Consider the following 18,989-nt stretch of genomic DNA (forward strand, 5'->3'; position numbering starts at 1 on the left):
CAATCTTTTTTTCTACTATGTATAGAAATACTCCGCTTAGTCTTGATTTGATTACTCCAGATTTTACTTTTATGTACAGTTCTTATTTTCATCTCAAACATTTTTTTAGAAATAAATCCCACTATTTACATTATTTCGTAGCATTGACATTCTTGGCCTTATTTTCAAACATTCCAAATTTGAACTCTCTAATATATCCGCAAAACGAATTACTCGGACTGATCTGGGCATTACTTCAATGAAAGTAAGAAGTAAAGTATTTTGTTCTCATGAAAACTTTTAGAACTTACATGTAAAAAAGTTTTGATTTTAAACAATCCAGGAGATGGCTCAGGTTACAAACTCTTTTTTTAAAGTTATGTTTTAACAAAAATATTATTATATCCAAAGAGAAAAAAGAAAAGTGTTTTTTTCGTTCAAATTTTATGTAATGTTCGTTGTAAATATATTGAGTAATCATTTAGAGTTATCATTAAAATTGACAAAAAGTCATTCCAAACCCAAACATTTAAAACATTTTAAGAGTAAAAATATCATATTATATAATCTAGCATGTTGCATAGGATAAGATATTTATGATCCAATTATTTGGAATTATTTATTCAATTCGATCCTGAGTTTAGATAAATTCTATTGATTTTCTAAAATAAGGGTGCCTCACCAAAGGTTTAATCTTCTGCTAAATTTTATTGCATGAACCACTTTATTTATTCTACTAAAATGAAAATGTACTTCCTATTTATTTGTTAGTTATCAGTTTGTCTATCCTTGCGTTTTATTAGTGACCCGAATGTTAATTTGTTGAACGCAAATTAAGTCTTATTAAGCCATTTCTAATAGTAAATTAAATAACACGTAATTGACCTGCTACCAGTTAATGGCGGGTCTTTTTTTTTTTGTAAGAAAGATTGAGAGATTGAATGGGAACTCATTGTGCCATAGGCTAAAAATTGAATTTAGAATTTAGCTGTTTGAAAAACATATAGCACTTACAAGAAAAGAAAATTTAACTTCTCCCATCTACCTATGATTGAGTTGAATATACAGAGGTATAACTAGAGTTGTGTCAGTCCATATTTATTCTTAGGACCGGTGTATAAATGAAGTAAAAAAAAAATACGAAATTCGCCTGTTCCTGATTTTTGTTCAAGGTTATTTTATGCTGACAGACAACATATATACAATATTGTAGATGCAAAGTTAGTTTAACAACTATATAGTATACAAATTTCTAAATGTATCTTAGAAATTTCACAAATATGTATTCTCCTCTAGTATTATGTAAATATCATTTCGATTAAAGGCATTTCCAATAATATATATTATACCTTTTCTATTACATATTTAGAAATTGGTTGAAATTCCTAATTCCTAAAGTCTAAGGATTAATAGAAAACGTATGAGTATAATATTTCGTACGTAGAGAAATTTCTCAAATACGCTGAAATTACCAATTTGAGCGTTACCATTTTAATTATAAGGAAAAAATGGTAATTCCTTGATATAAAAATGCCAATGATTCATTATAGTTATTTATATTTGATGCTGAATCATCCTTATGGAATAACTTTAAAGCAAAATATGAGGTGAGAGATTTTTGAATGATAAATATATTATATATCTACATAAATATTTATAGATCCGGAAATAAGATTAGTTTTATCATTAGTCTCTTGAGGTTGTCATAAATTATATATTTTCGTAATTTGTCAAAAATAATGAGGTAAAGAAGTTTTTTTTTCTTTTTGTGAAATCATAGTTTTTTAAATTTTATTTCATTAAAATTTTATAAACAACATATATAATTTTTTTTATAAATCTATATCTATATTTACATATATCAAATCAAATACATACTATTTCATAATAAAATCATTTATGATAATAAAAATTATAGTTAAGATTTATCAAGTTATATATCACAGCCGGACATTTATATAATATATATATATATAATTCTGATACATATAGGTATGTTTAAATGAAGAGTAATCGGTTAGCTCAAATATATAGTGTCTATGTGTAAATCTGGAGGCATTCAAATGAACAAACAAAAAAAAAAGTAAGAATTGTATTTAAGGTGTATCTAACTTCCATGGTATCAAATAGCCTGCTAAATGATAGAGCCAGTCTGCATAGGGATGAATTCCATTAGAGTGATACTCCTCGATTTCTTCCCAGGCCCGGGGAAATACATTCCACTTTACCCTCATGGGCATGAATGCAAAATGAGCCAAAGACTGAGAGTCAATAACAGCATAGCAACTCGCGAAAACTCCATTAACGAATATATTTCCATTCTTTGTGAGAGGTGCAAAGACGCCTTTCTCGTACACAACAGAGATATCCGTGATGGTAGAGTACTCTAGATTGGCTCTTGAGGTCTGTATCAAAATATTATCTCCAATGTTCAAGTCGTGTGCAAATATCACACTGTTTAAATCTAGAGAGTTGATAAGAAGGTGACTCGGAGTCACTTTGAGAGAATGTCCTGATGAGGTTGAAATCAATAAGAACTTTCTTAGCTCGTTGGGGTCTTTGTGAAGGAACATGATGACGGGAGAGAATTCAAAGTCTCCGTTCGCATTGATTGAAAGTACAGATTCGCCAATTTCTAAGGAATTGAGAGCCTTTCTCTCTCCTTTATCTGTCATAACAAGTCCAGTACCTTCGAAACAGCCACCGCCATTTTTCGTTGGATTAGCTGATTCTATAAGAGAAGAAAAACATAGAAAATGATAACAATGGCAAAAACAAAGCTAAGAAAAAATGATTTTGAGACTTCCTCAGTTGGAGTTCTCTTTTCTTTTCTTTTTTTCGGACACCTTGTCGGATCATTTTGACTTTTAATAATAAATAAAGGAGTCTCAAAACTCTATTGTTTTTTTTTTTGGTTTTTTTTTCCTTTTTTCTTGAAACTACATATGAATCATCGGCTTTTCTTTTCTTTAAAAAATTGTACACGGATAAAAACAACATTGATACTCACCATCTTTACATGAGGCATGGATATGTGCCCGTGATTCATAATAGACCCAGTCAAAGCCAGACTCCACAGCAAGACGAGCCAAGAGTCCATACTTCCGACGATCACGATCAGATGTGGTGAGATCCAGAGCACGACCCTCATAGTGAAGGGAATGATGTGAGTGATGCTTATCTTCATCCCAGCCCTCAATTACTCTTAAACGAATGCCGGGCCATTGATTCATGACACTGATTGCAAGGGTATTTAACTTCTCCTTACAGCGCTGTAAAAAAAAAAATATATATGTAAGTATATTATGAAAGATACACAAATGTGTAGACAAGCAGCCAGTTCCTTACCTGAGTCATGAGCCGGTCAGCTCCCGTCTCTTCGTCATCCTTAAAGTAGATATCAGGATTATAATTAGGAACAAGTCGTCGAAACTCTGGACTTGAGCGTCCTACAGCCTCTTTATTCAGTCCAGAGGCTGCAAGACTAATTTCACTGAAATTAGGAACATGCTGCTTGTAAACGAGGGGCGTGAGCTTCCGTGCACCTCTTCGTCGTATGCCTCCCCTTCCAGGGCCACAGCTTTTACTAGGTTTCGCGAGAGTTGAGAGCAGAAGAATAGTTAACAAACTGTTATTATTGACCTTCATGCTTATGGATTTTTGAGGAATGGTCAATGTGAAGATAAATTAATGTCACTGCTTTGTTTTTTTTTATTCACAAAACAACACGTTGGAAATGAGGAATTATATTGTGTAATAGAGTAATTGATGTTTCTGGTTCATTATTCTTATTGGAAGGAAGAAAACGTTTGGTTGTACCTTACTGCTAATGGGTGCTTTCTTATGTATATATGTATAACTTTTCGGTATCCGAACTGAGTGAGATATGGTTGAGAAGTAACTAAAGTTACTAAAACTTTTTTTCAATGATTAAATTTAATACTATATGGAGAAGGTTTTTTGAAGATCTTCTCGGGTTGATGATTCAGGTTAAACTGCTAGAATGTGAAACGCTCCATTTTTGGTACATTGTGCGGAAGGTTTGGGGGAAATAAATTCTTCACTTTTTCCCCTTGCTCCCATGGTTCACCCACCATCATCAACCACCACCTTCCCTCTTAGCACACACACACACACGCTCAAAATTACTCAAAAATTCCCTAATTAATATTAATTAAAGACTTGAAGAACTCATGTTTATTCTTTTTTTTTTTAAAGAATAAACAACTTATAAGAAAAAGAAAAAAAATTAACTCTATGGGAATCACCTTAAATGAGGAATCCCTGAAAAAAAAACAATGGATGTTGTACGTGACAACAAAACTTATCTTTTTGGACATACGTTTTATTACATATATATAACCATTCTTAAAGGGGGGAGAAAAGTCTTTTGAAGAAAAAAAAAGCATTTACGATTGACAAAAATTTATTATATTTTTTTTTCAAAGTCGTGGGATCCTTATTTTAAGCACATCTTATATTCAATCCCTAATTACATATGATTAATTAGGCCATTGAAGTAGGTTAACTGATATATTTATATATGTACCATGTTTGTAGGTACATTATAGTAAGTATACTGAAAGGGCCTTTAACAAACAAATCACTCGGTAAGAAGTTCACTGAGGCATTTTAATGACAGACTCTGATGCATTGGAATGATGATGAATGTTTATCTATTTATATTTTTTTTCTTCATTTGTTTAATGATAATGCTCTTTCATTTCATTTAAATAACTTTTAAAAAGTTGGAATTGTCATCTTTTCCTTGTCTTTTTATTTTTGTACAAAGTGATCATCCTCCAAAACCGATAGAGAGCACCTGTGTGGGTGGTCCTTCATATAATATATCACAACATTCATACACAATTGTGAGCTATTATCAACCATCAACATATATATATATATATATATGTACATATCCATGTAATTGGTGTGTTTCCTAACCAGAAACACCAACATTCTTTTGTATGTATCTATTTATTCGCCCTCTATAATATATTTCCATTCTTGTTTACAAAATGGTGACTATTTTTTCTACATATATAAATACAAATATTTGAAGGTTATGAATTGACAAATAATAAAAAGAAAATTCAATTATAATTCGTTAATTTCATAAATAGGGGTTTGGTTCCAGAGCTGTTCATGAGTCATTTTTTTTTTTTTTACAAGTCCAAGTCAAGTCTGAATATAAAGGGATTTGCAAGCCTTTTCACTTCAAGTCATCAAAGTTGGAGTTTTTTCTTGCTACTATGGAGGTATTTTAATCAATCTTAGATCCACTTTGCAAAACAAAAAAATGTCGCCTTAGAAAAAAACTATGTACAAATAATTATCTGATAAACGTGGGTTTTCTTTTGAATCAAGTCACAATATTAATGTAGATGGATACAAGTGTTCTGGAGAGTTGAGACTTTTTGGGTAGTTTTAAAAGAGTCTTATAAAGGCTTTGTTTTTCTAGACGAACATATATTTATGTATAAGAATTACATTATTATTCATTCCCTTGATTATATTCTTAGCAAATTTATAAAATAAGCATTTTAATTGATGATAGAATTAAGGACTCAAATCGCTATAACAATATAAATGTACATATAAATATAATTAATAAATACACTGCGAGGAGAGATTGTGTGTCAGTTAAAATAACGCATAAATGTATTAATTTGGTTTTTATCACTAACTATCTATGGTTGCAGCCAAAGAGGAAATATTTCCTCCAATAAGTTACTTTGTTTTTAATCTCATTTCAAGAACTAATTTATGAGAAGAACATTTCATCTGTAAATAAGAATGTACGTAATTTAAAATTGTAGTTTTATTCGTGACATTTAGACTTAGGATTTGTTAGCGATCCTTCATTTTGACATTTTTGGGGAAACTCGCTCATATTGACATTTTATAAGTCAAAATTGTTCATTTTTCTAGTTTGTATGCAATAAAAAGAGGAAAATTGGATTCTAGTTAGATTGGTGGTGGTGATGAGAAGATGCTGAGTATCTTGGCAACTTTAAATTTGCTCCAACTACTCAAGGTGACATTGAAGAGTTTTTTTGTTATGTTTAAAACTACTAATACTGATCAAAAGCAAAAATTACCGAAAGAAAATCTTTCTAAAATCTTGAATTGTATATATAATATAGCTAAATTTATCAATAAACATAAAACAACTCTAATTACTTTAAATAATCCTTATAAAAATTTTGTTTTCTCTTAAAATAATAATTGCTTAATTTTTTAATTTTTGGTACTCATTTTTCAAAATTGTAGATCTCTCTTTTTGCTTATTTTGGCCAAAAAAAAGTCTTGTGAGATAGTTTTTGAGATATATTTTTCCCTCAACACCTCAAATTTATAAATATTTTGATCTCAACGAACCAATTGTATTGTAGTCAAGACCAGGGAAGACCAAAGCAAAAGAGATTTAAAAGGAAGATCACAATATTTTAATACAAATTTCATTCTTTTTCTGTTTTTCTGTTCTGTTTCTCTAGGATATCCAAGGATGTGACCTACTCCTTCGAAAAAACGATCAAGGGATGGTTGAGACTAGTGTTGCCTCAGTCCTTATTTATTTGGTCCAGTCCAGTCTTAGGACTGGTCTTTAAGACAGCCGGTCCTTCAGACTGTCAGTACTTGAACTAATTAAAAAATAATAAATAAAGTTGAGTGACGTCATGAAGGACTGAACTTTATATGTTTTCTGACTGATATGCAAGACTAAACTGGACCGGACTGAGACTGAACTGGACAAGACTGTAGTCTTCAGTCTGAAATAAGGACCGATACGACACTAGTTGAAACTATCTCATGATAGAAAATTAGCAATCAATTTTGGATCAACTTATCAAGTTTTCCTGTCTGAATTAATTAATACTCAAAAATTAACAACAAGTATCAAAATGATAAAAAAAATCAAATAAAACAAGTCCAAGATGTGTTATGAGTAAACATATTGGAAATTTTTAATAAGTATGTCCATTTTATGAATATCAGAATTGAATTAAATCGAACAATATAAAAATATTGTTTTATTGACTTGTAGAGTAAATCTTAAGTGAATTAGATTTATTTCCTTCAAATAGACAAGATTACAGACTCTTAATTTATATATGTACCTGTGTATAAATATTTTATTATCCTGATGTATATATATATATATTTATTTAATCGACCCCCATCAGAGAGCAATATAATTTTACAACAAATGTGGAAGGGTAATTAAATAATAAAAAACCAATTTATTAATTATATTTGATGTATAATCAAAGGAGTAAGTGTTGAAAAACCAATGAATGAATTTTTTTTTATTGTTCTTCAAAGAGGTAATTACAGATTATTATGATTATAGATATTATTCCCTATTGGGATCCCATTCTGTAGTGTTCCTATGTACGTATTTATATCCCAAAGTGATCTTTGAAGCTCGTGTTATAAATCATAATAAGACTCTGTGTGTTCGTTTAAGGAGACGATTTTTTTATAGTGTTCGTAAAAAAATACATTTTATGAGGTATAACGTTAATGAATTAGTGGTCGTTCATCATTTACCTAAAACCAGTGCACTTGTGCCGTAATCAACATTTGACAAATTAAATGAATACTTCTAATTAAATCAAACCTAAAAGGGTGAATTGAGTAAGTCCTTTTGTAGCAGCCATGATGCTCTTTTCATCACCTTGCTATGTCATTTAAAAAAGAAAGAATTCAAATGTTTGGTCAGTTTCTTTCTAACCATTGTCAAATTACGAGATATATTTAAAAGTGAGAAGTGGCAAATTAACTCTCTTTTGTCGGTCTATTTAGTCATTACTAACCTATTTTTCTTAAACTGCAATCAATGAAAAAGAATGTTTTGAGGATATACGTTCTATATACATTGTACGAGTACATATTATGTCCCATTGATGAAAGAACCCCCTAAGATGTTTCTGAAAAACAAAAAACAAAGGAATGCTCAGCTATATTCTATAATTGAAAACCATTCTTATTCATTTACGAAGTCAAAAAGTTCATATCATTAACTTTTATACCATATAAGGTGTATCAATCTCATGGATTCACTTTTACGTATACATATTTCAATGAGCATGCATTAGATATACTGAGTAGTGTTGTGTGCTCAAATTCACCACAGGCTGGGACCAAAACAAGAGCAAGTTTTGATAGATCTTGAAAAACATACATTTTTGATCTACATGGTTGCTCTTTCATTACAATGAGAACAATCCATTGACGGGGGGAGGCCCAAATGAGACCAACACCTTCAAAAATTGGTATTTAGATCAGAAACTGCATATCAAGTGATATTAAATCACTTGATCAATTAACTAATAAAAATTATAAATCAAATTTTCATTTTCTCCCCCAACAATAACAAGGGTCTTAACTCAGTAATACCTAGAGATTAAATTTTTTGTAAGATTGCTAGGGGAGGCGGGAGTGAGACACATGGTATTACTGAATTAAGACCATATCAGCTCGCTGTTATATGTTTTTGTGGGAGAAAATGAATTACTGCTATAAAGTGGAGAACCTCCTACATTTAAAATAGCATTAGTACAGATAAAATATTACAATTATATTTAAATTCAAATATATTTATTTTATTATGCATTTTCAAACAAATTACACAAAAGAAAGGTGAGAATTCATTCTTTCAAAGGGAGATGCTCATTCCACGACGACCAATTAAATAATGAACAAAAAATAACAAAGACAACACGTTCAACCGTTTTTCCTATTCTAATCGATAAATTTAGTTTTTTCTTTACATAGATTCCTTCTTTATTAATGCCATAAGTAGTGATGTAAAGCCTGGGGTTTTTTTTTATATTGTCCGTTTTTTTAATTAGTAATCTGAAAAATGATTTTTTTTTCTTTAGGGTTTCTCATTATTATTTAATGCTTGATTAGTGAACTTCCTTTCCTAAATAGATTTAGTTATATTCTAAGCCTGATTGAAAATTCGTGTGTGCGGATAAAGACGGAGTATGCCTTGAAGATTTCTTGTAAATTAATCATTGTAAGTCTGTACTTAAAGTAGAATTGGGGATCGACATTGGAGTAATTTTTGCCTATTTCCTGGATTATTTCCCTCACCCCTCCCCCCTTGTCGCAGCTGATTGTATCTGATATATTCCAAAACATTCTTCAAATTTTTAGGGTTACCGTGTTGAGTTTCGTGTGTTTTTTTTTTTTTAAACATTTCCATTATACATATTATTTTAACTAAACGAGGCACTAACTATTAGTCTCGCTCCTGGCTTCACATCGAATTCTTTTCTTCTTTTTTTTGCAAAGAAGACATCCTTAATCATCATTACAATCCTATAATAAAAGTTAGCACAGAGGCTTAATTTTACCAGAATATTAATAACTATCTAATTCGGTATTTCTCCATGATGACATCGAATAAGCTGTAGTGGAGCTTCCGGAAAAATACAACCGTACAGCATGCAACACTTTCTACTCTCGTTTATCGGTTGTATTGGCTAATAACAGCAGTAATATTCAATGAATAATTTATAAAATTAAAAATGTTATCTAGAAACTTTAATTTTTACAGTTTTCTAAATATAAATTTGTCAAATTAATTATAGCGTTAAATAATACCTATAAATTTATGAATAACTCTGTATATAATACATACTTGTATTATAATTGTAGATAAATACAATTTTAACAATAGCGTTATATTAAAGATTAAAAAGTTTGAGTCTTGTTTTTTAAATATTACATAATAATATTCAATGCTATAATAAATATTCTTCTTCTTTTTTCATTGAAGAATGCATTTTTTGATTTTCCTTTTTCTTACAAAAGTTGCTAAAATTTTGATCTTGTACAAATAAATATTGGATACAGTCAAATTTGTATGAAGCAATCGGTCAAGGGAAACTGAAAAAAGTCACCGCTTAGTGCAGGGGGCATCTTAAACCAGGTTTGGTATTTTGGAACAATTCAAAAGCGGAAAATAATTAGTAAAAGAAGACAATAAAGGATAAAATTTACGTCATTCAATTATGTGCATGATATATATTTTATTTATAAACTCGTTAAAAGAGGATTTATAACTATGTAGGGAGAAGTATCAACGTCCAATTCAATTTTAGCCCTAATTTCTTATGCAAAAGTATACTCTAAGCACTCTGGAAAAAAAATAATATTTATCCAATCCATCACCATTTTTTTTTTAATAAATGTTCGTTTAATCAAATTTTTCTGTCATATCCTTTCTGTTTTTACGTGTGAATTTAACAGTCGATAATCTATTTTACATATTCCATGAATCAAGAAGTAATTTATACTACATGGGCCACTCCATCCATGGGGTCATGCAAGGGTATGGTCCCTCACTTCTTCCCAATTGATATAGTAACTATAATCTTTTTGGAAATAGTTAATAGTAATACATACAATTTATTTTGGCTCAGACATAGTATTGAATTATTCCTATGACAAAGCAATTATAGAGTCATTAAATTCAACTTCAAGGGTCCTTGATAGTGATATTCTACAAAAGGAAACTATCATGAAATGACAACTCTTGTTTGATACTATCTTTGTCCTGCACATTAAGCGTTAAATATAAATCAACTAAACTAATAAATCATTTTGAATCATGCCCCAAGTTATATATTTAATGAAATTTTTAATATTGAGCTATCTACTTCCAATGATAAATATTACTTTCTAATCAAAGAGAAATAGAGGTTGATTATGTTAGAATTCATTGTATTATACATAAGAAGGTTTTTTTTACCGCCTATCCAAGTACACCTTGGTTATAAATACTGGGCCGTGCAAAATTTATTTACCCATGATGTAAATATACTTTTTAAGAGGTTTTGTGGCAACCAATCTGATTGTTTCGTATTTTTACTGTTAAAATAAACAAAAATCCTTCCTGTGAGAGCGTAACAACTTCCACACGTGAGAGCATGTCCAATCAGGAAACAAAGAAGATCGAAATTGCAACCCTCCTCCGAGCGGGAGTGCCTCATAACAACATTAAGGAACAGGTTGGGGCCTCGTTGAAGACAATTTACAACGATTCCAAGCGCTTGGAGGCTGGGGGTGATCTCAAGCATTCCCCTGAGGCTGGCTCGAAGCCCACTGTCTCAACAATGCAAGTAAAGGCAGTGTTCAAGAGGACTCCCAACAGGTCCATTGCCGACATGGCCAGAAAGATGGGAACGTCGACATCAATTGTTTCAAGGGCATTGAAAAGGGCTGGAGGAAAGTCCCTGAGGCGTACTGAACGCCCTCTGCTAACTGAACGTCAGCGAGAAGTCAGACTTGAGCGTACCAAGAAAATCTTGAATGATATCAAGAGCTCATCATTATTTTTTCAGATGAGAAAACTTTTACGGTCGATCCTGCTTTCAACAGGATAAATGACCGTGTTGTGAGCTTTGGAGATGTGCAAGATAAGAAACCGCTATGTGGCAACAACAAAGCACACTGCTTCGGTGATGATGTTGGGTCTCGTGGCCTCCAACGGGAGACATCCAGCAAGTCTGTGGCAGCTTCAAACGTCCCCTTACCAGTGTCATTGAGTCAAATGGTGGCTACATTAATTAAATTTGATCACAAACTATTTGATTATTCAAAAATGTATAAATTAATTGGTTCTCAAGTCATTCGAAATGTCATTATTGTCCACGATATATTAATAATTCTGCACGGCCCGGTAATCGGGATATCATTTGAAAAATGTATTTATACATGTCTACATCCATCCAAAACTATCCAAAATAATTTTTTTAAATATTATTACATTTGTTTCATTTTGTTCACAGCATTTTACCAGGAATCAAATAAGTAATAAGCAAGTTAGAGTACTAGAAACATCTACCGCTACAAAAAATAGGATTATAGAAAAAGAGAAACCGGGGACGGTTACAAAGTGGTTTGCTCAGTATACCAAGAATCGACGCTTTCATTCTGGTATGAAGTGAAATCCATACCAAACATCTATCGAACTTGAGGGCTTACATTTATCCAAAGAGTGTGAAATAACCACAAAGTAGTAGCTATTTGAGATGTGTTGAAATATAGACGAGGAAAGGCCCCAAGTGGATGGCATAGAGAGAACACCGGTTGATGACAGAAAATGTGTATTCTATCAACAATCTGTATCTGAAGAATAAAATTGTTCCATCTGGGGCCTTAAATACTTCATAACCTTCCAGCGTTGTAATGGGGAAATGAGGAGGATTGGACATGTCTAAAATGCTCATATTGCCAATCTGCTTAGGACCGCCAAGAGGAACAGAGAGGAGATAATAACAAGCAAGAAGAACAATTAAACAAGATGATTCAACTATCCTGCCGGCAGTTTAATGAGGCTGATGTAGGATAGTGGATCAAAGTCCCAGTTACAAGTCTCGACCGTAAAAAAACAGATCCCCACTACGTCTTGGCTGTCAAGGAGTCCTTTGCCCATTGCCCGGGAATTTTGCAAAATGCCCAATTTTTCTCTCTCATTGTCCGTAACATAAATATTTCTCATAAACTAATTTACAAAAGTGATTGTATTACGGTGTTGATAATTTTGAGGCTAAGCCTCCCAATGATAAATGTTAACAACATCCCTGCCTACCACCATTAATGTTTATCATGCATTATTCTCAGAATATCCTATAAACCTCTGATAAAATGAAAAAATTTACATTTGTCTTTTGAAAACTGTGTGATATAACTGATCATAAGCCAAATATTTACTAATAGCTAAAGCATTTTACCCAGGACTTTCGATATGATTTTTTTCATTTTTCCGACTCAACTAACCTTCTTTTGGCCTATTAGATTAATTGTGGCTATATCTTATTAACGATGGTTTTTTTAGAAAGTGATATTCCTTTCTATTTATAAATTATTATTATTATTTTTTTCGAAAGGTCTGTCTCATTTTTTCTTAAAACCATCCCGTTTTTTTATACTCAAATATAAAGGTGGATTTGGTGTCTATGCCCAAGCTCGAAAGGCCGCCATCTGAAACTCATTTTTTCCATCCTGTAGCCCGTATCTTCCAGCCCAACGTTTATTTCTAATATAGAATAATTAATTTACAAATAATCGAAGACATCATCTTCAATTTGACACCATTTGAAAAATAAGCTGACGATGAAGTTGTTGATTATTTGTAAGTGTTACATTTACAAATATGAATGGTAACATTCATTACTGTCTTCCAGAAATGACGATACATAATGAATACATAAAAAGGTAGAGCGATAATTTCATTATTAAATTTTAGTACAAACAATAGATCTCCATTACTCTTATTCTCTACTAAACGATACAAACTAATGAGATCAAAATATGAGCGAACCCTCATCATTATAAAAAAAAATTAGATAGCATGCTGATGGTTTAAATATATTTAGCTCTCAGGAACACATATTGGATTACCTTTACTGTTTTAGATTTTCATATTTTGATCCGAACCCCCATATCTTGTAGCCCAACGAAGACTTGTTTTTTACACGATTCACCTCTACTAAAATTATATATTTTTTTAGCAATTTTCAAACTAATTCAATTTTTTCCGACTCTAATCATCTATAGAGAATATATAAGAGTGACAAAGTTTTTATTGAGGAGGCTGTTATAGACTCGAGCTCAATATTAACAATTTCATAAAATATAAAAGTTGGGGCATGATTCCGAATGATTTATTAGTTCAGTTATCAGAGTATTTATGATATAATAATCAATTATTTCTTTTTTTTATAGAATATTTAATATTAAATATAATATCAAATGTGTTATGAAATATTAAATTACATATTAATGTTGTATATCTCCTTATTCATTACAATAGAGTAACTAAATAATTATAAGCTAGATCTCCATTACTTAAAGCATATAAGGCAAGGCGTTATCCTACTAACAAAAAAAAATTAAACTGTATTCTGTTGTCAACTCTCGATTTTTCAGATTCTTTTCCCCTTATTATCAAGAATGATTTCTAGTTCACAAAGCTACCTCGTTAACACAAAAAATATGCAGTGGATTTTGTTGTCAGCTGTTTTTGCTTCTTTTTTCCTAATCAGTGTTCTGACACAGTATTACCTCGCTAACACTGAAATACCTTATGTATTTTTTAGTTAGCTGTAAATACCCTCGTCTTACTTGATACGTCATAGCTATTTCATAATTTATTCTTTTTTTATGAATAAACGAAGTAATAAGTTGTTATATCACTTTTGTTCCGTTTCCAGAAGGACATGAATACAATTTCTTGTTGATCCCTCGTAGTCGTATATTATTTCTATGTAGAAATTTTGGCGATCATATACCTATAAATAGAAATGTAAAGCTTATAATAAAATATTACCAAGCAATATTTATAATACAGCATCGAATACATTACTATGTAGGATTTTAATATTATTAATAAATAATGTGTGTAATTCAATTTAAAATTTTTGGAGAAATAATATGGCAATTATAGCCTGGTTGTACTTAATAGATAAATAGCAGTTAGTATGATTGCCTTATTTGGCTAGATACCAGATGATGTCGGGCATTTTTCCGGTTTCTTTCGGAATGAAAGGTTGCGTCATACAATAAAGGTAACGACGTGCTGAACGTTGATGGGTTGAATTATAATTAGCTCCTTTTAAGCTTTGAACGATTACCAGTAATTATAAAATAACCATTCCATAGTTGGAAAAAATACCTGACTTTCAACTGATTTTGGACTTTTTCTGGGTTTTTTGGTTGGAAAGCTAGGTTGTGTGATACAATAAATGTGACGAATTGAGTAAAAGTCTGAGCAATTATTCAATTATAGTATACTGATTTTGAATATGTTTTTAAGGAAAGGTTGTGAGACACAATAAAGGTGAAGTGGAATAATGTAGAATTACAAAGGTAAAGCTACGCTTTTAATATAATATTACTAAGTAATATTATAATATATTATCGAATAAAATACTACTTAGAATTTTAATATTATGAAATACATATAAGTAATTCATTTTATATAATATGATAATGAGTCTTAAGTACTTAAGAGATAAACAGTAGTTGGTGTGGTTAACTTATTAGTTATTTGGTTAACTACGAGACGATTTCGAACCTTTTTTTTCTGTTTCTTGTTAGAGAAAAGGTTGTGTGATAAAATAAAGGTAACGAAGTGATTTATGTCAATAGGAGAAGAATGAATTAATGATTTTTAAACCCTAAACAATTGCATCCTCCAATGAGTCAATTGGTCAATATAATAATTGGAAGCCTCCACCTTTTTTTCTGGAAACTTGTATTTTATTTAAAAAATTGATTAGAGGTTTTCTTCATAAGTTATCAAGTTTTTAGCCATTTTGATCACCTAGACACCTCAAAGTAAAAAAAAAAGAAGTACATAAAAAACTTCCCTAGAAAAATATATTCATTTATTTGAATTTTTGTTATAATAGATTTATAATTGTGGACGCCATTGGGTGCTAAAAGAAATTGTTCAAGATTGCAAACATAGTTACTACAGAACTTCTATAAAAAAAAATTCAGTACTTCGTTACGTTAAGATAATATATAAATCCTTTATACTATCAACTCATGACCATTCAACTTGATATTTTATTGACCGTTATTATTATTTATTTAGTTCTCCGTGTTTGTCTCTTGTGGAGGATTCACTTTTAAAACGAGCGTATATATCAATATCTCAGAGCATTTTATTAAGAAATGAAAGGTGAGTGCATATAAAAAATAATGAATGGGACTTAAGATTAGGCTTACCAACGAACGTGTTTAGCTAAAACTGACTGTGGGATATTAAACAAGAAAAAAAGGGAGAGGACATACATTAAGAGCTTTCAATTTAAGTATTAGACTGATAAACAAAATTATAAATAGTAAGATTGACGTCCTTTTATTTATTGGTCCAATTTTGACTTCCAATAGTTCCGTATTTTCCTTTATTATTAATGAAAAAAGGGTTTCCATTTTTATAAAACAATTGGTGAAGAACTTCTAATTTTTAGTCGGATGTTAGTGTTTTGAACTTGAGTTTGATTTTTTTATAATTCCCATTGACATTTTTAGACAAAAAAAAAGCTTTGGTGCTCCAGACATACATGAAAGTTTTCTCGTTTTTCTACATTCAATTTAATTTAGCAATCTCATTTTGAGTATCCGACTTTTTTATGCCTCAAAAACTGTAGAGCTTCATTTAACGTGCGAGCTAGTGTATGTATGTATAGTGTACAAGCCTGGTACTACGTTATAATTGGAAATATTTTATTTTCACAGAAGTAGAATATAAGTAGTCTATTATATATAACTTATGAGTTATGACCAACTCTTAATAGTAATATCTTCTATATTAATAAGTAAATTTGTCTGTTTGTCTATTTATGTTTCTGTAATTGCACTTGCACTGATTAAGTATGAGTAATAATGTTTACTCATACTTAATCAGTGCAAGTTCTTCCCACAAACTTCCCGGCATCCATGATGACCCTGGGTGTCATCTGCAGCACTGGTGAGGTGATTTCTCCTTTCTTCTACAATCCCAAGGAAAGGGTTAACGCGATAAAGTACTGCGAAGTCATGGAGGAGTTCGTCATCCACTGAATGAAGGATACGGCCGCTGGGAGGGAGTTCATATTCCAACAAGACTCAGTCCCCGCACACATCACCATGAGGACCACTAACTGGGATCGCAACACCTGGCCCTCCAACTCACCCGACCTCAATCCGTGTGATTACTACTGGTAGGGGAAGTTGGAGACGGAGGTGTGCAAGGTCAGCCACAACAGCATCACGACCCTGAAGGTCTCCATTACGAGGGAGTGGAATGCTATCGATTCTGTGGAAGTCATCAGGGCATGCAAATCCTTTAGGGGCAGGATGGAGAAGATGGTGGCTGCTGAGGGAGGACATGTTGAATAAATTTATTGTTTAATATCATGTCTAACTTTTTCATATTAACAAATACACTCCAAATTCCATTTTTATCAAGCAGGTTGAATTTTAAGATAGTTCCAATTTATCGTGGACACCCTGTACTTTATCTAAGAAATATAAATGTAGCAACCAGCGTGTGTAGTTAAAGCTCAACACCTTATATTAAAAAAGAATAGGGGAAAACATATTTATATTATGAAAGCAAGGTCTGTCTATCTTTTTCTATGTTTTTCGACGCATAGAATCTGCAAAAAAATGAAAATTACACTCACTAGTTAGAAATAAATATACCTACATATTTTTAATTAATGGGATATTGTTCTTTTCTATTCTATTCAAATGCATATTAACTTTATGACTAACTAGTTGAAGATACCCAGCGTTGCCCTGGATTTTAGATATTAAGTAAAAAATGACAACAGAAAAATAATTCTTCAATAAATAATAAAGGTTATTACTAAACATATTAATCTTTTAATATATCTTCATGTACAAGGATAATGTAAGAACCAAGAGAAGCAATTGAAGTTCAATATTCGAAGATCAGAAGAATCCTGCATTTCAAAAACCTACATTCCAAAACTAATGTTAAGAATATCGTTTTGGATGATAAGGTCTTAGATAAAAATAAGGATATTTTGGGGCATTTCTACTCTCAATTTCAGAATATGCTTGTAGACCAACGAAACAATTTTCCTAGAAAACGGAAATTATAAGACTTTTTTACTCTTGAAAATTCACTTATCACTAATATATATATATATATTGACTGTATAATTAATGTATATGCTGTATATAAGTTGCAACTTGTATAAGTAAATTGTAAAAGTTACAATTTTTCCTTCATAGGTCATTCTAATTACCAACATTAGTTGATAGTATCATTTTATTTTGATAACTTAATAATACACGGTTATTATGTATTTATGAGTAATTTAAATGTGGGCATTTGAACTTTCTAATGTTCCACAGAATACTATTATTTTAGTAATTTTAAATAAAAAATTACAATATTATATATCAATCATCTCATTACTACTGTAAATTCTTCATTTAAAATTATTCATCTCATTTTTTGGCTGCAACTTGTACAATTTGTTATAGAAGTTAAAACTTGTTCAAAATCACAACTTGTACATAACATATACACGTAAAAAAAATTGTTTTACCGCATTATTACTTATAATTAAGGGATTATAATCCGGCTATTTAAGTATAATAAATTTATGTGTAACATGGTGTGAAGAGAATTTGATCTAATACGTACTACAATATACATATATTCAATCATGATGAATTGATAAACTATAGTCTACAAACACAATTGTTCGAATGATTCATGTTCTCATGTGGATATAAAAGAGGCAAATAGTTGAGGAGGAGAATATAAAATACATTATCATCATGTTTATATTATCATTTATCATATATCTTCAGAATAATGACTAGGTACATAATATATTCTTATGTATGCAATAGTAAATAATTGATTTCCCTATTGACCATTTTTAAGCTATAGATTACTTAGACAATTAGGAATAAATTAATAAATTATTGCAAAGAGCTGAATCCCTTACATTTTTGATGGCATGATGTATTTATATAAATAAAATAAAGTTTTTGGAGAATACTTTATAAAAATGATAAGAAAAGCCTAACCATTGAAGTGGTTCTTGAGATTTGTTTTGATTTTCGATGTCAATTTAGAAGCTTATTTTTTGTGTGCGCCCTACGTTAGACCCCCGAAATATACTCAATTGTATAGATGGGAAAATATCAAAAGATAACAGTTCAATGTTAGTATTTAACATAACTTATATTGGATTTATAGAAATAAGTACCTTTATGTTTACAATTACATCATTAGATTTAACTTTCATGTCTTTTTTGCATCGTTAATTTAATCATTAAAATAAATACGTTTGAGCGAAGTAAAGATGCTTATTTTGGTCTTGAATTAAAAGTATAAAGATATTTTGTAATGTAAAGTATAATTCAAAAATAATAAATGAATTAATGATATAACTAAATGATAAGACGAATTCAGTAACAGATGTCGCTAGTAGTAGATTCTATTGAGT

At 30.7% G+C, this 18,989-nt stretch overlaps 1 protein-coding gene across 1 annotated transcript; it reads right to left on the reverse strand.

The window, feature by feature from the left end:
- Positions 1-1,732: 1,732 nt before the first annotated feature.
- Positions 1,733-3,978, reverse strand: hh (hedgehog signaling protein). The gene is made up of 3 exons (XM_040708762.2): positions 3,328-3,978; positions 2,990-3,251; positions 1,733-2,710 (listed from the first exon to the last, which is right to left on the reverse strand). Exons 1-3 carry the CDS (start codon positions 3,625-3,627, stop codon positions 2,076-2,078), a joined length of 1,197 nt encoding a protein of 398 aa, XP_040564696.1. The 5' UTR covers positions 3,628-3,978; the 3' UTR covers positions 1,733-2,075.
- Positions 3,979-18,989: the final 15,011 nt, after the last annotated feature.

This window comes from Lepeophtheirus salmonis, chromosome 3 (genome assembly GCF_016086655.4).
Source record: "Lepeophtheirus salmonis chromosome 3, UVic_Lsal_1.4, whole genome shotgun sequence".
Taxonomy (NCBI): domain Eukaryota; kingdom Metazoa; phylum Arthropoda; class Copepoda; order Siphonostomatoida; family Caligidae; genus Lepeophtheirus; species Lepeophtheirus salmonis.